General features: G+C 42.8%; 2 protein-coding genes and 1 pseudogene across 13 annotated transcripts in view; 2 read left to right on the top strand and 1 right to left on the bottom strand.

Moving 5' to 3' along the window:
• Window positions 1-10,405, top strand: part of pitpnm3 (PITPNM family member 3) — a 626,734-nt gene extending 616,329 nt beyond the window's left edge. For all 10 annotated transcript variants that reach the window (XM_073053476.1, XM_073053473.1, XM_073053474.1 and 7 more), the window contains one exon: window positions 1,453-10,405. In XM_073053476.1, coding sequence (XP_072909577.1) covers window positions 1,453-1,758 — 306 coding nt within the window. In that variant the 3' untranslated portion in view covers window positions 1,759-10,405. The remainder of the gene's footprint in view (window positions 1-1,452) is intronic.
• A 1,251-nt stretch (window positions 10,406-11,656) lies between these two features.
• Window positions 11,657-15,129, top strand: LOC140731519 (uncharacterized; annotated as a pseudogene).
• A 220-nt stretch (window positions 15,130-15,349) lies between these two features.
• Window positions 15,350-23,154, bottom strand: part of LOC140731733 (protein PIMREG-like) — a 30,913-nt gene continuing 23,108 nt past the window's right edge. The window contains exons 4-6 of one of the 3 annotated variants that reach the window (XM_073053465.1): window positions 19,844-19,926; window positions 18,754-18,800; window positions 17,948-18,079 (exon numbers count right to left, since the gene is read on the bottom strand). In XM_073053465.1, coding sequence (XP_072909566.1) covers window positions 18,781-18,800; window positions 19,844-19,926 — 103 coding nt within the window. In that variant the 3' untranslated portion in view covers window positions 17,948-18,079; window positions 18,754-18,780. Of the gene's footprint in view, window positions 18,080-18,753; window positions 18,801-19,843; window positions 19,927-23,154 lie in introns of all 3 variants that reach the window. The other 2 variants (XM_073053466.1, XM_073053464.1) reach the window with 2 other exon arrangements.

The following is a 23,154-nucleotide window of genomic DNA, read 5'->3' as shown; positions in this document are numbered from 1 at the left end:
AACGTATGAGGAGTGTTTAATGGCCCTGGGCCTGTATTCACTGGAAGAATGACGGGACATCTCACTGACACCTACTGAACATCGAAAGGCCGAGAGAGTGTGGATGTAGGGAGGAGGCTTCCAATGCTGGGAAAGTCTAGAATCGAGGGCACAGCCTCAGATGTCCTTTAGATTGAGATGAGGAGGAATTTCTTTAGCCAGAAGGTGGTGAATCGGTGGACCTCTTTGCCATAGAGTGGTGAATCGGTGGGATTCATTGCCATAGATGGTTGTGGAGGTCAAGTCATTGGGGACATTTAAAGTGGAAATTGATAGGTTCTTGATCTGTAAGGGCATAAAAAATTATGGGGAGAAAGCAGGAGAATGAGATTGAGAGGGAAAATAAATCAGCTATGATAATATGTAGAGCTACTCGAGGGGCCAAAAGGCCTAATTCTGCTCCTATGTCTTATGGTCTTATTAAAGCTGAGTTGTGCAGAGCAAGCAAAATCAAAGAGTTATCTTTACTATGAAGAATGTTACAAATTTGGAACTATTTCCTTAAAAGGCCATGGCTGTTATAACAGTTGATGCTGTTAAGATTGAGAGGGATGGGTTTTTATTTGGGAAGGCTATACAAGAACTTGAGCAAAGGTAGGACATTGTCCAGGTGTCTTGATGGTGTCTGCATGGCTTGATGGCTGCAAACCCTTATTGCAGAATCATCAATCCACAGAAAATGAGCCGTTGGTCCGCACTTTGATTGCCAAGCATCTATTTACACTCATTCTGTTTTAGTACCGCCACATGTCCTTCAGCTCTCTTCAAATTCTGTCACCTGCCTGTCCACGAGGGAGAGTTTACAGTGGGCAATTAACCTATCAAGCAGTACACTCTGGGGATATGAGAGGAAACCAGACGAATTCCACGCGGTCAAAGGGAGAACATGCCTGATAGATTATGAGAAGCATAGATAAAGTAGACAGGAAGTATTTGTTTCCCAGGGTTGAAATGTCTAATACCAGAGGGCTTGAATTGAAGGTGAGGGGGGTAGATTAAAAGGGGATGTGTTTTTTACTCAGAGTGGAGGATGCCTGGAATGCACTGCCTGGTAAGGTGGTAGAGGCAAATACATTAGAGGCTTTTAAGAGATGTTTGGATAGCCACATGGATGTAAGGAAGATGGAGGGATATGGACATTGTGTAGGTAGGTGGAATTAGTGTCTGGGTGTTTCTGATTTGCTTTTTAGGTGGTTCAGCACAATATTGTGGGCTGAATGGCCTGTTCCTGGGCTGTTCTCTTCTGTGTTCCAGACTGAAAGTACCAATGGTCAGGATTGAACCTAGGTCACTGGATCGTGAGGCAGCAGCTCTACCTGCACACCACTGTCCACAGTGGGAATTTGTGTACTGATAATTCAGTGGTTTGAGATTGTATCTGCTGCCTGGTAAACTCTGCATTTCTTCCTGCAGTTTCTCTCTGAAGGTTACGCTGCTCATTTGGCCCGGCTGGAGTTCAGCCACCGCTCACGTCCGAAGAAGAGCAACACCCGGATGATCCTACGGAAGGGGAGCTTCGGACTCACCGCTCAGCCGGACTTCCTCCGGAAACGCAACCACCTGCGCCGGACGATGTCGGTGCAGCAACCGGACCCGCCGTCCTGCAACCCCAAGCCCGAGCGAGCGCAGAGCCAGCCCGAGTCCGACAAGGTTGAAAGGCATCCCCACAGCATAGCCTGGGCCCGCAGTGGAGGCTCCAAGTCGGAGCCAGGTGTGTGAGTGATGTACCATAGGCTAAAGAGAGTTCAGGGCTTCATGTGTAGTCTGAGCTCACACCGGGAAGGGTAACATGGAGCTGTGGTGCCCATTAAACAGAGTGCTGGGCTGGAATTTCCTCTTCTTGTCCAATCAATGGCAGGGTTGCACTAGGCTGCACCTCCATCCTTATAAGTGATCTGGCACTGACCCTGGTGAATCTTTACAGATCAGTTATGTAGATGGGTTCCTCAGGATCTTTTCAGTTATCGCAAAGGGTTCCCCAAGGCATTGGAAGATCAACACTGTGAGGGGGCACCTTTACCCTCCAGCTGGCTATTTTGGGATATCACAAAAGAGGAACATGCCCAGAATTCCTCAATGTGCATTCCCGCAGGGTGAGGCTTCCCACCAGGAAAACACTTACACAAATTCAATGGGATATTTCAGAAATGACCTGGCCTTTAGGCATTTTCTGGGCAACATTACAACACCGGTGAGTTACAAGTCATAAAATCACATTGAGGAGGACAACTGTAATTCTCCGTTGCTAATGAGATACCCTGGGATGCTTTGTGTATATTTTTATCACTGGAACAAACTGAGGTGTAGAATAACACTAAGGAATACTGTTGACAAGGAAGGCTTTTCACTTCTCTCACAAGTTCTTGGGAGCTTTGCAAGTCAAACTGTGACTTGATGGCAGAAACAGTAAGTGAGGGAATCCCTGGCTCCCTTCACAATAATTGCTGAATTATTGGAGAGGCAACATTTTTTGGGGACTCCTCAGTACATTGTCTCATTCCCTCGCTGAAAGGATCAAGCATTGCTTGGCTGTAATAAAAAAACCCAATCAACTTGGCGAATAATAATGATTGGAACACTGCGCAGGGTATAAAATGAAAAAGGAGAAACTTGCTTTTTCATAGTGTTAATTGTCAAATTTCACCTTACAGGCATTGCCATAGTTTAGAAGAGTAGCCATTGTTGGGTTGCAGGAAGCATAAAGCTAGCCTGTACAAACATTCTCACCAACAGCATTAATCAGTGCAAGAAGTTCAGCACCGTGTTCTGAAAACGAGGTTTCCTTTGATTAAATTGTTTTACATATCAGGAAATGAAATACTTTATTAACCCTATAAATTTATGTCAAGTTATCAGGGTTAGTTCACATGGAGGCAATTTACCCGGTTTTGAAAAGTGAAAGAGTTGCACTTCCATTGCACTTTCCGCGTCCTTATCAGGACGTCCCAAAGCGCTTTTGTGAGCAGTGTGACTGCCAGTATGTTGGATGTGAAATGACTGTTATTTACACAAATTTGTTAGTCTAGAGTTATGAGGGTACAAACTCTGCAGAGTTTTCCTGATATCTCACCTTGTGTCGAGTAATCCCAGAGAGCTGCTGTACCTAGCAGACGATAGCAGTCTTGTGGTTCTATAGAGGGAGAATTGGTTTCAAGGTAAGACTACAACCAGGATGTTATTAATGTCTTGTGTGTTTCATATAAAGTGACATGAACCAAATTGGCCAAGCACTGCGGCAGTAACAGCAATCAGGTGGGATTGCGCACATATCATTCTTGACTGAAAGTGTAAAGAATTTATTACTGTCTCTTGTATTCCATAGTTGGCTCCAGCATGGCTGAAAACTGAAATGTTCATGCAACCCCTTGTTTTTCATTATCTGAATATTTGGACTGGAGGCAATCTTGTAGGTACAGCCCCCATCCAATCATGACTATTCTAGGGCCTTCTGCTTTCCATAGTTTGCACATAACTGGTCCTTCTTGAAGCTTTTTAATGTGGTTTGTATATAGCTACTCCACTTGCAATATTTCCTCCTTCTAAAGGAACTGGGTTGGGGTACAATATGGGATCTTAAGTTGATAGAATAATGAAGGCTGTTCAACATAATGAGCTTACAGACGGTGATTGTAGAGAGTTTACTGTGGCTGATGTCTCACAGCAGCCCAAGAAGGTCTCACCTTTGATCTGCCTGATCTGTTACCACACAAAGCAAAGGAGGATGCTTGTTATCGTGTGGGAAGGACACAGTCACTGAATGGTCACTGCTAACAACGTTAATATGAGCAAATGTTGTACTGATTTAACTCGAGTTATATTAGCTGAATATATCATTAGTGGCCACTTTATTAGGCACCTCCTTTACCTAATTAAGTGATCACTGAGCATACGTTTGCGGTCTGCTGCTGCAGCCTCCTTTCATTTCAAGGTTTGATGCATTGTGCATTCATAGGTGCTTTTCTGCACAACACTATTGTAACTTGTTTTTTGAGTTACTGTCACCTTCATGTCAGCTTTAACCAGTCTGGTCATTTTCCTCTAACCTCTTTGTCCCCAGAACTGCTACTCACTGGATGCTTTTTTGTTTTTCGCACCCTTCTCTGCAAACTCTAGAGACTGTTGTGCTTGAAAATTCCAGGAGATCAGCTGTTTCTGAGATACTCACACCACCCCATCTGGCACCAACAATCATTCCTCAGTCAAAGTCACTTAGATCACATTTCTTCTCCATTCTGATGTTTGGTCTGAACAACAGCTGAACCTCTTGACCATGTCTACATGCTTTTATACATTGAGTTGCTACCACATGATTGGCTGATTAGATATTTACATTAATGAGCAGGTGTATAGGTGTATTTAATAAAGTGGCCACTGAATATACATACTGATGTCATGGTCCTGTCAGCCAATCACTCCCATGAGTTTTCTCACCTTCACTACTTTGGCTTTGAGCGTAGTTAACACCTGCTTCCATTCAAACCTCTCAGACAAAAGTGCCTTTCCATCTTTCCCATCAAATATTGAGACCAAGCCCACTTTCAAAAGTAATTTTCTTCCCATAATCTTTATTCTGGTCCTTTCCATGTCTGCCTTCTAGTGTGAGAAGCTTGTTATGTTTTATTGGAGAACATTCATTCCACTACTTCTGATTTCTCTCTGTGCTCTTACTCCGAACTGAACAATTCTGAAATATTTTAATCCTTAATGTCCATGATTGCTAAATCACTACTGTGATCTACACTTATCACTGTCACCACCAGTCACTGTTTAAATCCCTTATATGGGCATGACATCTATATGGGCAATGTGCTATCTCCTGTCAGTAGTCAGCATTCAAAATGATTGTAGACTTCCTGTTTCCTTGCAAGTGATATAGTTTCCACATTTTGAGAATTTAAAACTTTGGATCATCTTTGACCTTATTTTTTGATGTTGGTCTTTGACCTTATCTGAGGATAAATAACAAGATTTCAGTCTATGCTCATAACAGTACACTCTATTGCAAAAACATGACTGGTGTGTTGTCTGAGGTTTAATGATGCTGCACATCCTCCAGAGTGTTTTTACTGCTCAACAATGGTAAGATCATCCCACTAATTAAACTATCACGTGCTAAACCCACATGTCCCAGGTCTGTTGGTATCCCCATTTGCCTACCTGGTGTAAACCCAACAGGCTTTGAGCTCCAATATCTAAATAATTCCATAGTTGAGATCCTTTGCTGCTACCTGTGGGACAACAGTCACCTCCATGTTCACCTTGTCCTTATTGCCACCAAAGCCGTTGTCTCTTACAGCCTCAGGGCTTGCATTCCCTGCTGACTCTTAAATACATTAGCCTATTCATCGGATCCCTTTACACATTTTTTTTCTTGTAGAAGTTGCTTGTAGCCCAGTTTAAATATGTAAGCATTCCTTTAATTCTGCATGTCTCTGGATACTAATTATTGTTCATCCCTAAATGCTCTTGAGAAGATAGTGATGAGCTCACCTTCATTAACCACTGCAGTTACTCCACCATATTGTTCAGTGGGAAGTTTCAGGACTTAGATCCAGGAATGATGAAGAGCCAGTAATATATCCTTAAATCATGTTTGCGGTCCAGTTAAAGGAGAATCTGGAGGTGGTGCTGCTCTTTGTATCTGCTGTCTTTGTCCGTTTTTTGGCTGTAGGTGGTGATGGTTTGGGAGATGCTTTAGGAGTAACTACAGTGCACTTTATAGATGGTACACACTGCAGACTTTGTGCATGTGTGGTTACTGCAGTGGTTAGGGTTGTTGATAGATTGTCAGTCCAATGGGCTTCATTGACTGGTGTTAAGTTGGTTGAAAACTGTTGGAGCTGCAGTCATTTGGACAAATTTTCTCATGCTGCTGTCATGTGCATTTTAGATGGTGGAAAGGTTTGGAAGGTCAGAAGAGGATATCCAGCTACTCTGATCAGCTCTTGTCTGTCGTCATGTCTTTTATATAGCAGGTCAATGACAATCCAATAAATGTTTGTGTAGTGGCTGTGGTGATGGTAATGTCAATGAATGTCAAGGATAGGAGTTAGACCCTTGCTGGTTAATGAAATCATGCTCAGTGAGAAATTGATCTGTATGCTGCTCGGTTCATTTTAGTATTGCAAGCAATTCCTCGCATCAGTCCCATAGTTAATGGTGTAGATTTTCACAAATAAAACGACATGAGGCATGTTATGTTTAAGAAAAACCATAGCAACTCAATTACTGAACTCCAAAAAACTGAACACAAAGTTCAGTAAAAGTCCTTTACATAATTACATCATCACATCAGACCAGCTTCTTAAAGGGAACCCCCTCAGTATCAGTGGTTATGTACGTTTCTACCAATTACTTTACTCTACACTGAGACCTCAGGTAGCGTTCCATGTGCGACCTCCCTTACCAATGCAACCGAACTTCTGGGTGCAATCTATGATATTTGTGAGTGCTCTGAAAAATACCTAGGGATTGGCGATGAGATGTCAGTATAAGGGATCTGCACATCAATGCTCTTCTCCTAACATCAGCAACCCTTGGTTTACAATGATTAGTTAAAGGAAACTCTAACAGAATGGGCTCCCTTCGATGTCAAAGTCTCCATGTGCATATTAAATCAATACTGTAGTTTAGATCGCCTGGTGAGGAGCTTCTTTTGTATTTGGCCATGAACAGGGATGAGGGACAGAGGTTGTCTCATTCCATTCAAGACCACCTTCATGTCAACTCTTACTTGACTGTTCCGTGGTTGCTATAGGAAATAGTCCTTTAAGGTTTGATGTCTTTCCTGAAGTTCAGTGTAGCAGTGATTGGAGATGCACAGGCTTCTTGTTAGCCCAACAATCTAATGGTGCCAAAGCACCATTATTAATGTATCGTTGTATCTGATTGGCTGTACACAGTACTATGCCTCAAAAGGTGACATTCAGTCTCTCAGGTCAGTTGTTTAAGCAGCATCATCATCAAAATGACTTCTGCTATTCCCCACTCATAAATTGACTTGCCCTATTTTGTTCTTGGTTAATAAGCAGTAGAAAAATGGAAAATATTATTCAATTCTACACTACCTATGATATAACTGTTATGAACACTGCTACTTGCTTTGTGATGTGAAACAGACCATGACAATTTCATCTAAGTTTCCTGTAACCTCTGTTGCCCCATGGGCAATGTTATTAAATCCTCCACAATCTTCACCTGACCTCCTCTGGGCCAATATTTCAACCCGTACCATTAAGCCTTCCTTCATCCCAATCATAGAAAACGCATCTTAAATTCCACCTTTCTGTTTTCTCAAAGAGCTTCTCCTTTTAAGCTATCATTTTCGTTAATGGTTTCATTTCTGTTCTGCAACATTTTCTGATACCTTGTAGAAATTAAAGAGGCCTTAGATAATATTTTCCCCCGGCATCTACTCATACAGCTAACATCAAGGACGAGCTATTTGAAGCTTGGGCATGAGGTCATAATGGGATTATGGTGTATCTGCCTTCCTGAAGCAATCACAGGCAAAAGGAACTTCAAATAAAATTACAGCCTGACATGTTCTGCCATTCCTTGAGAATTTCATGTGGATTGGTAGCATGTGCTGTACTTTCAATCAGCAATGTCCACCCATCATGGTTGTCTGCTGTGTATATTTGTACAGAAAGCCATTGCTACAGATCTTCCACTCACTGCTGGGTCTTCCACTGGGAAAGGCAGCCCATTTCCTTGGTGTTACACCAAAATGGGTTTAAGCCGGCAATGACATCCTCCAGCATTTTCTCACCTCCTTCCTTACTATGATTACTGCCACTCATCCCTCCCTCCCCTACCCCCAGGCTGCTATGGAGTCCAGAGGAACTACATGAACATTGACAGTTATCCAGCTGTGTGTGATTAATCTGCCCTCATACTCTGCTGATGTCCCATTTCAATGTGTGGCACTGTGGTAAAGCTAGTTCATCGCAACTTCAGCAGTCTGGGTTCAGTTCTGACCTCAGGTGCTGTCTGCGTGGAGCTTACATATTCACCCTGTGATTGTGTGTGTGTTTTCTCCCTCATCCCAAAGATGTGTAGGTTGGCAAGTTAATTAGATGCTGCAACTTGGCCTTGGTGTGTAGGTGACTTGGTGGTAAGGAAGGCAAATGCATTCTAAGTATTCATTTCGAGGACCAGAATATAAGAGCAAGGTTTTATAAGGTATTGGTCTGACCACATATGGAGCGTTGTGAGCAGTTTTGGGCCCTACATCTGAGAAAGGATGTGCTGGAACTGGAGAGGTTGATGAGATTTAAGAGAGTGATCCCAGGAATGAAGGAGTTAATGCATGAAATGTTTGATGGCTCTGGGCCTGTACTCATTGGAGTTTAGAAGAATGACAGTGGTGTCTCATTGACACCTAACAAATATTGAAAGGCTTAGGTTGAGTATTGTGTAGAAGTTTCCGGTAGTGGCAGAGTCTAGGTCTATAGGGCACAGCTTCACGAGTTCAACCCTTTAGAACACGGATGAGGAAGGTTTTTTTAAAGCCAAAAGGTGGTGGATCTGTGGAATTCATTGCCTTAGACAACTGTGGAGGTCAAATCAATGGGTATATTTTAAGCGTGGTTGATAGGTTCTTGATTAGTAAAGGTGTCAAATATTATGGAGAGAAGACAGAATAGGGTTGAGAAGGGACTATCAATCAGCTGTTTTCCAACTGGCAGAACAGACACAATGAGCTGAATGGTCATATTCTGCTCCTATGTCTTTGAATGGAAGAATCTGGAGGGAGTTGTGGAAATACTGGGAAAATGGGTTACGGGGAAAAATTATGGGAATGGGATTGCTTCATGAGCTGGCAGAGACTTGGTGATAGTGGGGAAGGGAGGGTTATACAGGGCCCTCATGGCACTGGAAAATTACACCAGGATTGTCTGCAAAATCCTCCAAATCCGCTGGAAGGATAACTGAAACAATGTTGGTGTTCTCTTTCCAGCCAGCACCTCAGTGAGCCCAGATCTGTCGGGCACGCCTCATTCAGACTCTTGAAGTAATTTACTTTTGAGTTCTTTCAAGGGGAAGGGAGTAGCAGGTAGGCAGAAGGTGATTAAAGGGTGTGGTCAACGCTTCCTTGAAGTGAAACATCCCCACTTACTGCCCTCTGGGAACCTCTAGCATGTGACTGCTCACAGAGGTAAATGCCTGGGCAGTGAGACCGTGGAAGAAGATGTTTCCAATCCAATTTAAAAAGCACTGGTTCCAATTGATTGTTGTGATGTTTGCCAAGCTCTTCACCAAAGAGTGTTGATGGTGATAGAGATTCTGGGGGAAGCAGTGGAGGAGGGAAGCTTGCCCTTTGTCAGTCACTCTGAGAGTGTGGCTCGTTCATTAGATCACGGTAGCCTCTGTCACACTTGAGAGCTGCAATCTGGGCTTCCCCAACATGACCACACCTGTACCTGAGATTTTGGCAGCAGAGGATGAGAGGGGACAATAGTGAGGGGGGGGGGAACTATTGAGAGGAAACCAAATTATGTGGGGAAGAGGCTGAATTTATTACACACCCACACAGTAGGTTACCTGGGATAAGGTTAGGCTGGTACCTTCATACTGCATTCCCTCTTTCCCACCATTCAACGCAGTTGGCTTATGACTTAATATTGTACGGTGGCTTTGGCCACATCAGGTAACTAAGAACTTGGAACATAACCAGTATCTCAAATCAGCCAATGGCAGGAAAGCTGCTCGCAATAAGATAGCTCAACTTCGTGGGGGGGGAAGAAAAAAATAACTTGCCAGAGCTGCTCTTGCCTTGAAGTAGTAATGACCAACCACACATGTAACCAGGGTTAAGAACAACACTGAAGGGGTTAAAACTTGCAAAAGGTGGAGATGACAAAAACTCCTGTACATAGTGAGCAACGTTTACAGGTCTAAGCATAGTAGTGTCAAGCATTTCCTTCTGCAGAGCAAGTCTGTTAATATTTGTTATTTCAGTGTTTTTGACCTGATTGCAAAAGTAAAGTTGTTCACAAATATTTAAAATAACTGTTTTACTATATTGAAAGTCTGCAGTGTTTCACTTTGTAGTATATCTGCTTGACCAAAGTATCTCACCTCTTGCTGTCATGAAGTGCAATGTGTTGAGTATTTAATACTTATTTTTGTATAGATTATATGGTGTAAAACTATGGTTTTGCTTGCAGTCCTTTGTGATAATGACGGATAATGCTGTACTTTGTGTATAAGTTAGTCTAGATTTTTATGTGTACAGTTTTGCAATGCTTTATTGAGATGAAAAGATGGCTGCACAAGGACTGTGCTGTTTCTAAGAGAGTGGTTTTATTTGTTTAAATGATTTGGAACATTTATTAAAGTTATGATGTGGTTTTGTATAGAAGTGTGGCAGAATATTTGCATCCTGACTCTTTGCACCTTCATATTGTAAACCAGTTTTTCAGAGGATGAAGAATAAAAATGACCAGAAATGCACCACTCCAGGTAAAAGTAGAATTATAATTTTGGATAATATAGATAATGTACAAGAGTAGTTGGAGCTGGTGAGGCCAGAAATAAACCTTATTATTCCCCAACAATTTGACCCAGCCCCGGCGAAAATGGTGTTGTGTCACATTTAGTCGTCTTCATCAATTATACCATATCAGTCCAACAGAATGATTAAAAAACATAAAGTCACCAGATTTCCAATTCTGATTGTAAAGTTTATGACCTTTACAGCAATGTTTTAAGTCACCACATGTATCAATCACTTACTTTGCCTTGTTACAATTGCAGACGATTACGAAGGGCAAGTAAGGTCAAATGTTTTTTTAAAGAACTATTCAAGTTTCATCTTTGTTTCAGCTGATGAATATTTAATCAAATAATATAATTAACTGACAATATATTTTGAAAGGGCATGACATTTTAATATAATACTCCTTATAAAAATGAATACATTAATTGTTTAGAGAGCGTATACAAGAGAAACACCGCTGCACTGTAATGGTCGTTGCAATTAATTCATTATGTGGTGGATATTACTGTCCAGTTTCAGGGGGTCTTTGTCTCAAGCTCACATCTCTAACATAGCTGCTGAAACTTCTAGAGAAGAAAGTTGTTTTTGTGGAAGTTGAACTTCCAATCAATATTCTTTGTTCAGCTTCTTGTCATCATGGGAGCCAGTCTTCAGTTAATATAGCTTTGCAAACAGCTGTCTACAAGAGCACAAACTGATGGCCCAGAGCACAAGGTTGGCTACTCTGGAGAGGCAGTGCAAGACAATGTGGTTACGTTAATTAGACTTGTATCAAACAAAACAACTTGGGCCAAGGAAGCTAACAGACCAGATCGGTACTTCACCTAACACATCAAATAGCTCATCTACCAGTGGTTGGAAGATTTGTGCGTGCGCAGAGAGTCAGCATTTACAGCATTAATTGTATGGGAACACTATCCCAGAAGCTTTTAAACCATTGTGAGGAAAAGTATCTGGGGGAAAAACAATAGCACATGTAAAGTCAACCAAGTGGTTTAAAAAAAAACACTATAAATGTTAGAGGCATTCAATGCTGGGTATGGTCAAGGAAAAAGATGATTGACAAAAAGATGGGGTGAGTAGCATCCATTTCTTTACCTTCAAATTTCTGCGATGGACATCTTGACTGTCTGCAAGTCATTGGTATGTCTTTTTAGTTTATAGGAATTGTACCTATTTTGGAAATGCTGTGCTTCAGAAATTTCATAAGAAATCTTCTGAGATTTCAATTGCACCTAATTTTCATTTATAAATAAATACAATTAAAGTTACTTTGTTAGCTGGAAGGTTCGTAGGGTGGTAGGCCCTACAACTCAAATAGGGGATATTGAACTCAGGAGGACTGAAAAAAAAGGGAAGTTAAGTAGCATTTGACACAGTTTGAGACCGACATTCAAAGGCTGACATACAGGAGGCTATTTGATTAACATTTAAAAATCTCAACTATTACAGAAGTAAATTTCCTATGGATGGTAATCACCAATAAGAGACATGGTTTAACCCCTGAATCTAGACAAAGAAAAAATTTTGAATGGGATATCCAAAGATGCCAAGGCCTTACAATCATCGTTAGGCAGAGGAGCAAACTGCCCTGTCAGACCTCACGGATATCACGAGGAGGAGGCTCATTACACTCGGGTGGGCTGAGTGGCACCGAAGGAAGGGCACGGACAGGGCCTGAAAGCCCAGTGCTTTCATTACCAATCCCGTCGGCTTCACCCAGAGGATACTGGGACAGAAGCGAAGCGGCCATCTCACTTGTTCTGCAGAGGAGATAAACCACCATCTCAGAATCATTTTCAGTGACACCTCGAGAGAGCAGGACCTCAGCCCGTGTGAGGACCCAATTCAGTGTCTGAGCCCACCAAAGCAGCAAGAGCAAGTTCCGCCCCTGGCCCCAGCGGAGTGCCTTACAAAGTCTACAAGCAGCGCCCAAGGCTCCTTGTGCGATTCTGGAAGAACTTAAAGGTGATCTGGCGGAGAGGAAAGGTCGCTGTTCAGTGGAGGCAAGCAGAGGGTGTCTGGATACCAAGAGGATTCAAGCGAAATCGAGCAGTTTTGTATCATCTCGCTGCTCAGCGTTGAAGGGAAGATCTTCTTCAAGATTGTGGCCCAACATTTAACTGAGGTACTCTTGAAGAATGGATACATAGACACCTCAGTACAGAAGGGGGGGAAAGAGTACCTGGATGCCTAGAGCACAGGAGTGGTGACCCAGCTGATTCGGGAGGCAAGGGGAAACAGAGGAGACCTTGCAGCGCTCTGGCTAGACCTAACCAACGCCTATGGATCCATCCCACACAAGCTCGTTGAAACAGCAGTGACTAGACACCATGTTCCCGAGATGATCTGAAACTTCATTCTGGACTATTACAGCAACGTCAGGTGGAGAGTCTCCTCAGGGTCACTAACATCCGCCTGGCATCGGCTGGAGAAGGGCATAATCACTGGCTGCACTATCTCAGTGTCACTCTTCTCATTGTCCGTGACCATGATTGTCAAGTCAGCGGAGGTGGAATGTAGAGGCCCCGTGTCTAGATCTGGCACTCGGCAGCCCCCCCATAAGAACATTTATGGACGTCTTGACGGTGATGGCAACATCCGTCCCTGGGTGCAGATGGCTCCTTCAAGGGCCGGAACAGCTCATCTCATGGGCAAGGATGAGCTTCAAACCAGCCAAGTCTAGGTCTCTGGTCCTGCAGAAGGGAAGAGTGGCCGACTTGTTCCGCTTTACCCTGCGAGGGATCCAGATTCCAACAGTGATAGAAAACCCAGTCAAGAGCCTAGGCAAGATCTTCAACAGTTCCCTGAAGGATACAGCTGCACTTCAACAAACCAGGAGCAACTTGATAACCTGGCTCACCGCGATTGACAAATCGGGGCTTCCAGGAAAATTTGAAGCCTGGATGACCAACAGGGAGTCTTGCCAAGGCTGCTCTGGCCTCTCCTAGTCTACAAGGTGCCAATGCCAACACTAGAGGTTCTAGAGAAGACCACCAGTCAGTTTCTCCAGAGGTGGTTGCGGCTCCCCCGGACCTTAAGCAGCTTTGCCCTGTCTGGGCATTCCACCGAGCTACAGCCCCCCATCAGCGGCCTATCAGAGGAATTCAAAGTCACTCGAGCCAGGGGGGTTATGATGTACCGCGACTCCTCTGATGTTAAAGTCGCTTTGGCAGGAATCCGCGTGAAGACCGGAAGGAAGTGGCGGGCACAGGAAGCTGGTGACAGAGCGGAGGCACGGCTGTGGCACAACATCTTGGTGGGCGCTGTGGTGGTGGGGCAGGCAGGACCGGGCTGCTTTCCCAAACCACGCTACAACAAAACCTGCGGAAAGGAGAAGAGTCAACTGGTTCAGGGCGAGATACAAACAGAAGTGGAGGAAGCACGATACAGCAAGATGGTCAGTGTGTATAAACAAGGCGCCTGGACTAGATGGGAGCGTGTGGAGCCTCGCGGGTTCACCTGGACAGAGCTCTGGAGAGCCGAACCATTGAGCATCAGGTTTCTCATCCAATCAGTCTGTGACGTTCTCCCAAGCCCGGACAACCTGCACAGGTGGGGCATGGCAAACACTCCAGCATGTCAACTGTGCCAGAGGAGGGGCACTTTGGAGTATATCCTCAGTTGCTGCCCGAAGGCGCTGGGGGGGAAGGGCCATACTACTGGTGCCATGACCAAGTCCTAAGGTCTATGGCTGACGCAATCAGCACAGTGATTCAAGACAGCAAAAATCAGCATGCTCCCAACCAGTCCATCATCCGTATTAGAGTGGGGGAGAGGGTTCAACATCGGCCTAGCTCCTCGGGAGGGCTCCTTGCCACTGCACGAGACTGGCAGCTCAAAGTCGACTCAGGGAGGCAGCTCAAGTTCCCAGAGATCATTGCAGCTACTCTGCTCTGCCAAGACACAGAGTTACTACAGGGCTAAATACACAGATCTTGTTGCAGAATGCTGGAGCAATGGCTGGAGAGCTCGCTGTGAGCCAGTCGAAGTTGGGAGCAATGGCTGGAGAGCTCGCTGTGAGCCAGTCGAAGTTGGGAGCAATGGCTGGAGAGCTCGCCGTGAGCCAGTCGAAGTTGGGAGCAATGGCTGGAGAGCTCGCCGTGAGCCAGTCGAAGTTGGGAGCAATGGCTGGAGAGCTCGCCGTGAGCCAGTCGAAGTTGGGAGCAATGGCTAGAGAGCTCGCTGTGAGCCAGTCGAAGTGGGTGCCGGGGCTTTGCTGGCCATTCATTACAGCGGACTCTTAAACTCCTTGGAGTAAAAGGACTGCAGTGCAGAAGAGCCACCAAGAACATTCTGGAGGCTGCGGAAAAGGCCTCGCGGTGGCTATGGATCCGTGGATTATTGCACCACTTGGACACAAGTTGGGGGCTGATCACCCCCGGCTGGGTCGCCCGGGCGAGGGTATCTGATGATTAAAGACCCAAAACATTCTACAACCCCGGGTTCATCACTGAGGACGTGACCAAGTAGCACCAGAAGGTGTATTCTACAACTAGGCATATTGACTCTTATGCCAGGGTTTTCAAGGGTGACTATGCTCAATTGCTAAAACCATTATACAACAGATGTACAACGGAAAATAAAGCATGCTTTTACCTCAAAAGATTGAGGCGTTAGAGAAATTGATGAATGCACTCCAGAAAGTAAAGCTCTCCAATCAAGAGACTTAATATCTCGTTCTGCAAATCACTGTTTCTCCAAAAACCGCTGCAGCCATTTGCACTAATGAGAACATAGGCCCCCCCCCCACCTCCACCTCCACCGCCACCCGCCACCCCCACCCCCACCTCCACATACACCAAGCCTCAATTTCACCCCAATAGAACAGAGATTTACTGCCTGCTAATGATGGCTTACTGTGGTATTCTGTTAGATCACTGCAAGGGAACAAAACAACTATACAGAGTTTGCAACTTCAAAAAAAAAGATAGGAAATTACCAACAAATGAATGGAGAGCTATCATAACTAGATATGGGAAATGGCAAACACTTTTACAAGATGACACTTTAAAGTGGGAATACATTTCTAAGAATCATGACTTAGAATCCTCAGCTGTTATGGAAAATGCAGATTCATCTTCTCCACAACCTAACGTAGCACGTCCTTCGGAGAACCGTTCCTAAATACGGTACTGCAATGGATTAGCAATCAAAATCCAGGAAGATCCACTCAATTACCGGCAGGAGCATCCTTTATGGTGTCATATAGCTTAATTTGCGGAGGCTATAGCACAAGAATAATGTCTAAAACAAATAAATATGACAGACAACAAAACACACAAAATGCTGGTGGAACACAGCAGGCCAGGCAGCATCTATAGGGAGAAGCGCTGTTGACGTTTCGGGCCGAGACCCTTCGTCAGGACAGAACCAGTCCTGATTTATATTTTAATGTTAATATTGATTTCTTGATAATTAAGTTCACAAAGCAGTGCACACACACCACTTCCACGTGGAAGAATATTTATGAATTATTATGGACTCAACCAATTAAAAAGGTGCTACACATCTTGGGAGATTCTCCAGGCCACTTCATTGCTATGGTAGTAAATTAGCCAATTAATAGGCAAAACAAACTGTAGGGATGGATTTTACTATGGTAAGGGAGGTCAGGGTTTTAGTAACCAAGTAACAAAAAAAAAGTTTCCTTTTCAGTGCTAATGATAGCTTTATAGTATCATGGTTTATATTTTTGACTTAATCCGTCTTACTACATCTTGCATGTATACAATGGCAAAAGAATTACCACAAGGAGAAAGGTGGCTATCCCAGCACATGCTATACTGATAACTTGTACATTAAAGCCTATTCCACTGCAATTCCTTTTTAAAAAAGGCTCCAGATTGATACCGTCACTTAGCACATCAAATAGCTCATCTGTCGATGGTAGGAAGATGTGCACAGACTCAGCTTCGTAGTATCAGCTGTGGGCGTCCCCAGAAGCTTTCAGACCACCCGTGTGAGAAAGGTATCTGAAATATCACTTGTGTGAAGTCAGCCAAATGGTGGGAAAACAGTACAAATGTAAGAGAACAGTCAGGCTATTGGGAATGGTTAAGGAGCATCAAGAAGCGTGATAAAATGGAATACATTCCTTCGAGTTCTGTGATGAACGATGTGTTTGCATGTGTTTTTAGCTTATTGTACCTGTGTTTTGGAAATCTTTAAGATTGAAAGTTCAGAGGATTTTTATTTGTTTTAACACAAACTAAAAAATAATGAACAGTGTTTGAACTAAACTACTTTGTTAGCTGGAAGTTTCTCCTTCATTGAGGGAGCACCCAACACTCAAATAATGGGTATTGGCAGTTAAACTCGCCATGGAGGATAAACAGGGAGGTGAACTAACCTTTGAAGATGGAGTGGCTAAAGTATGAACTCCCTTTAGTGAGGGTACCTGTAACAATCTACAGTATATCGGATAGGGCTCAAGAACTTTGTGATCAGCAAATTCAATACCATCACGATTGCAAAAGGCGAATTTAAGTATCCTGGCAAGAGCCAAGAGCTTTACAACACCATAGCACAAACAGGCCACTTGTACATGTAGAGAATAGCATATTCTTTGTGACATTCCAAAGCTGTTAATTCTCCCCAATTCAATAAAAACATGACAAAATAACAAAAATGCTGGAGTCTCACATCGATAATGAATTGGAAGGTTTGTTTAAACCTTTCTGTGAATACTTGTGTGTGGAAACCTCACAGCTGAGTCCAATACTTAATATTTCATTTGATTATTCCAGAGACATTTCGATACTAGGGCAGCAAGCAAATTATTCAGAATTGGAAATGGTGGAAATTATCTGCAAAATATACAATAAACTTCAGTTTTATCTGCAAAAGTCATCTTTAAAATCTGTAAAGATTTACAGCATAAAAAGGAACCTGCAGAAAGTCAATATATCAACAGGACCCCACTGTTCAAATAAAGGGTACATTAAAATTAATTATAAACATTGAAAACCTTCATATCAGGATTAACACTAATAATTACTGAGACAACAAAACAACTTCACTTGTACTCTTTGGAAGACATTTAGTCATTGTTGATTAGCACTGAATTGGCACTATGTTATCAGCCAGCATGCTGCTGCAATCCCATTTGATAGCCAATTCCACTGAGGACAAGAACAAAAAACTTTGAAATAAGCTAAAATAAGTACAAATCAGTACTTCTATATACCAAAGCCAACATGGATATAAAACGGAATTTAATGCAGCTATACCCTAACACTGTATTTACGATGAGACAGAAGCAGAAGAGGCATGAATGATGTCATTTTGTTTTCCTCTTGGGAACTTCGGGGCAGAAATCCAAAATGGAAGCAATTGCAGACAGTTGACACTCAGTTCAATTCTCTTCTCCGCTCTGTTATACTTGCTAAAGCCTCATCTGCCCAGTTGGTGAGAGTTGAGCAAAGCCTTACTGTTCTTCTTCTGACAGACGAAGACAACAATTTCTTAGCCTGCACCTTCGACATCTGCAGGTTCTTTGACATGACCTGATAGTAGTTTTCAATTGCTTGTGCTCTGCAAAGGGAGGGAAGACGTTTATTGGGGAGATGCTATGGACCAAGAGACGATTCGAGCATTTCTAAGCATTAAGTTGAAACCTGTTGCATGTGCCATTAGCAGCCTGCCTTGTGACAGGTATTAGTTCAGCTGCCATTTAAAACACAAGCTTATGTTGCGAGGCATTAAGTTGTTAACACTAGGGTCTGCAAGCGCACAAGCTTAAAAATGACCAAATATTGTCTGGGATACCTACGTAATGAATGAGCAGGCACTCAGATGAAAATTGTAAAATTATAAAGACAATTTTACATTTCTTCTTCGAAATTAATTTTGTTGAACCAGGCTTTAGTATCTTAGCAGCAGCAGTAAGAATTAGGATGCTTCTTTTCATACCAAAGTGCTTTTGGATGGTCCAAGCAGTAATTGTTCAAAGGATTAAAATCAAACACAAAACCAGCAAACTGCAAGTGGATTACTGAATTAGCACGTTCAATTGACCACATGATCTTTAAAATGAAAAATGGGATGCGACCATTGATATTTTGAAATTCAGATTAAATATTGCAACTATTCCTGGTCACCCCATTCGTATCGCCACCATGCAGTGAGTGTTTTGGCAAGGCCTTCAGCATCTTGCAGCCATCACCAAATCAAATAAACAAACTTTGGATACAATGTTCAAACATTACCTCTCTTCCATTTTCTTCAGTCATCAATTAGAGAAAGTGTAACATCACTGATGATGAATAGAAGATAAATGAATTAGCAGTGCATGATCAGAATTCACCATGGCAAATATGATACATCCCCCAAAGAGGGCTCATTCCCCATATGCATCTGCTAGAGAACCAGTGTCTTAAGAATGGAACAACATGTAGCCTTGATAATTGAATTAAACAATGAAAAAATATTTTAAGTAACATTTAAAAGCTTTCTTTTCATTGAAGTTCATTCAGCTCAGCTTAATTGTCATCCCAGTTTCTAGAGGACATGTCAAATGAAATTCCAGTTTAAATGGCTATTACTCCCCTGCTTAAGGACCAGCAATCATGTAGTTTTACCTAAACTCATAATGGACCAGGACACCCAGTTAGTAAGCAAGAAAAATGAAGGGTTGAGCTGATATTGAGATCAATTGTTAGCATTTGATTTTCCCTTCCCTGCTTTTACACATGCATATTAATCATAAGATTATTGTCCTTGGGTTCTTGAAATGGTGGGTTTGGAGAGGATGAGTTTATGCGTGGGGTAATCACAAGCACTCAAAACTGTAAATAAAGACAAATTTGCCCATCTCCACAGCATGCCTAATCGAAAGGCGTTAATGGGTAATTAATTAGTTCACACTAATATTTCTGGAAAATATTTGAAGGAATGACCAAATACAATAAAGAATTCAGGAGAAATTCTTTTATACAGAGTTGGGGGTGGGGGGAGAGAAATGGTGTAGAAAGTGGAACTTGCTAGCACAATAAGTCTGGATGAAAACCATCACTGCAGTTCACAGACAGTTTAGCGTGATAAATAACATGCTCTTCCCATCTTTCTGGAAATTGAGAAATTGGCATCCTGCATATTCTTTAGTGGGTGATGTTCTACAGATGGAGGAAAATTGCTACACTTCAGCATGCACTGTACATGGCAAGTGTCAGAGCAATTAAAATGGACATCATTGATCACACACAAGAAATAGGCAGCCAAATTAAAACAGCAGGGTGGAGTAGGACCCCTTCCCCCAACGTAACATCCAAATTAGGGATCAGAGCTTACACTTATTACTTTCAGAACAATTCATACAGAGTGAAAATGGCAGGGCCGGGGTGGAAAAGTGCTGTTTCTTTAGTGACGTCATTGGCATTGTCCTGCAAAATGAGGTAATCAAATAAAAAGACAAACTTCAATTTGAAGGTGAACAAACTCTAATCATACAAGAAGGTTCTGCAGCCTTTTGTCGTTAGTGCAAGTTAATCAATTGAGTTGGAAAGGGGTTATAGGTGCACCAAGATGAAGTTGATGATTTCTAGGTTAAATGAAAAAGACACACTTAATAATGAAGATGTCAGCTGGCTGGCAACAGAATCCAACCCACCCAAAATACTTTGACTGATGTGTTAATTAGCTCAATCCTCATCTTAATTGCTGAACATTTCATTGCTGTTAAATCCAGACAGGGAGTACACCACCAAATCCTCCAAGCACAAGTTTTACTTTTGAGATAATGCAATTTGTACCTGCATTCATCTTGAAGTAATCTCCACATTCAGATCCCCTGCTGCATGGCATTATAGTCAGCTAGAGAGATTTACTTTCCTAATTGTTACTTTTTCTCCAAGTATGTGCAACTCCAATTTGATCGTTTTTAAAACTGAATTCCACTGCTCATCTTCTGGATTGAGTACAAATTCCTTGCCTTCTTGGAATGCTTTAATTATCTAATAGAAATAAACTATTCCTCTCAACTTAAAGGGAAAGTCAATTCCTGTCCAAAACACTGATGCATGTACATTCCAAATATTATATACACCCACACACACACAAATATAACTCAAGGTGAACAGCAAAATAGAAACACTAGTATTGAATAAGAAAATTAAATGCAAGTAGTTGGATTCCAGTAACGATCCCATGCTTAATAAGCATGTGACAAATCACAAAACGAAGGAAATCGAATGCCAACATTTTATCTCCTGTTTTATATTCCCTCTGACCCAAATGAAAAGAACTAACAATGGAAAACACGGAGACACAAGGTGCATGGAGGGATTACTTTTACCGTGCACTTTCATTACAAATCACTTAAATGCTAAGGCTTCTAGGGTCAGATGAATTTGAACTCTGCATCGTTTAAACCTCTCACTGCAGAACGGCTCCGCGTCCGGTTACTTTCACTTATCAGCACTGCCCAGTCACACTGCCCCTCCCAATGTTTATGCCATGATAATGCTCACTACTGAATCAACACTATCACCTGATTACACTCAGCAGTCAACGATAACTGAATTTGAAGTGTTGCTTCCTTTTCAAACTTACTGTTTTTAAATACTAAACTTGAGTCATGCAGTCACGTCACCTTATTTTTCTTTATTAGATCATATATACCAGCTTCAAACATGGAGGGTATGCAGCCCAGTAGTCCTATTCACTCTCCAGATTCTCCTGCAGCTCATGCTGTCTCTTGCACATGCCCGTCAACACCCTGTGATCGTTTTTGCTGCCACATTGGTGCTGCAGGCAGTGAGAGTCTCACCGTCCCATTGAGCCAGGATCGGTCTAAACCTCCAGTATTGGTCTAAACCTCCAGTATTGCCCGTGTCTGGAGTTTGCCCTCTGGTTTCTGGCAGCTGCTCTGGTTATTCAGTGAGCTGGCTAACAAAATATGTGGAATCATACAGCGTGATCAGGCTCTCTGGTGCTCCGCGTCCATGTGACCATCAACCGTCTCATTTACCAGTACTTGTCCTATGCTTTAACACCTGTACTCTACTTGAATGTAGAGAGATTCCAGTTAGTCAGGCAACGTGTTCCAGATTCCAGCCACAACTTGCATTAAACAACAATAGGTTCCTCCTAGAACTGAAAACCCTAACCCTACACCTTTGCCCTCCAGTTTTCAACACATTTCTGGTGAAAATTTCTTGAATGTTCGACCCCCACCTCTACTCCATGGAAAACAAACCCAGCCTATCCTCGTAACAGAAAAATTCCACCCCAGACAACATCCTTTTGAATCTCCTCAGCACCTTTCCGGAGCAATCACATCTTTGTGCAGATCTGGTCCTCACGCTGTAGTGGCCTGAACAATATTTCCATAAATTTGGACCATAATCTCCCCGTTTGGTACTTTACAGCTCAGCTAATGAAAGTTAGTACCTTCATATATTCGGTATCACTTCATCCATCTGTTTCTTGTTCAATTGCTTTAATATTTTATCAAATGAATGATACCTGCTATTATCCAAGACTTCACAAATTTTCAAAATTCTACTGCCCATACCTTAATTCATGCCATCTCATTCACCCACACTACACAAGCTCACAACCCAGCAATTTGTTATTCAAAATTCTCCTCCTTGGATCAAAATCCCACACTGGATTTACCCACTGACTTTGGTTCCTAGCGGGCAATGGGACCCGCTCTCGGGGTCTCACGACTGGCCGCTATTTGACATCCTGAGGATGTGGCCTAGAAGACTAGCATGCCTTTGGGGCTTTGTGGCTCCGGAGGCGGGCAGACTTGGGGTCGGTGCTTCCGCAGCAAATCGGCGTGCCGTGAGAGATGGAAGATCGAAAGCAGCAAGCTGGCTGCTTGCCCAGCGACCCAAGTTCTTTGGGCAGAGCTCGGAAAAAGTGACACAACAGACCCATAACATCGTAAATCAGCGAATTCCCTGTTAGGTCTTCCCCCCTCGCTGTGAAATGGGGCACCTCTTTTTCCCTTATTAGGGAGAGAGCCCGTGGTTTGTCGAATTTCCGGGTGAATGAGTAGTCTTTGGGGGTACTGCAAGTCTGGTTTTCAGGATGCTTTGCTACAAGCTTGAGCATTCGGTGGGTGGCGCTGATGTTTTTTTTTACTGGTGGGGGAGGGGGGAAATCGTCGCTTTGCTGCTGCTTACGCTTGGGTGGGGGGGGGGAGCTTTGGAGTTCTAACATTTAACTGTTATTCATCCTTTGGGACACTCCTGTTGCAAAGAAAAAGAATTTCAGGATGTATATTGTACACATTTCTGCCATTAAATGCACCTTTGAAACCTTTGATATGACTCAATCCTTGCACCGAGACAGCCCTGTGTATGCTTGGTGTTCCCTCGTACATGGGCTCTTGTGTAGCTCCAGTTTTCTGGCAAGCTATGGTAGTTATTCTCCCAGCTTTATAGGATAGAAGTATTCCTTTTCCTACTTCAGAATCCTCTCGAGCAAAACTTTTGACCATTGAAGCCCAAAATATCATGATTTTTTTGCCCTGGTTTACAGAAGTGTTAATATCCAGGGAATAGTTCCACTACATTACATGACATCCAAATGGTACATTTTCAGTTACAAGATAAATATTGCCATTTTATTAAAGTAAGCTAATAGTTAAAATATCATAA

This window comes from Hemitrygon akajei, chromosome 8 (assembly GCF_048418815.1).
Source record: "Hemitrygon akajei chromosome 8, sHemAka1.3, whole genome shotgun sequence".
In the NCBI taxonomy this organism is placed as follows: Eukaryota; Metazoa; Chordata; class Chondrichthyes; order Myliobatiformes; family Dasyatidae; genus Hemitrygon; species Hemitrygon akajei.
This window is presented reverse-complemented; position numbering and strand designations above follow the sequence as displayed.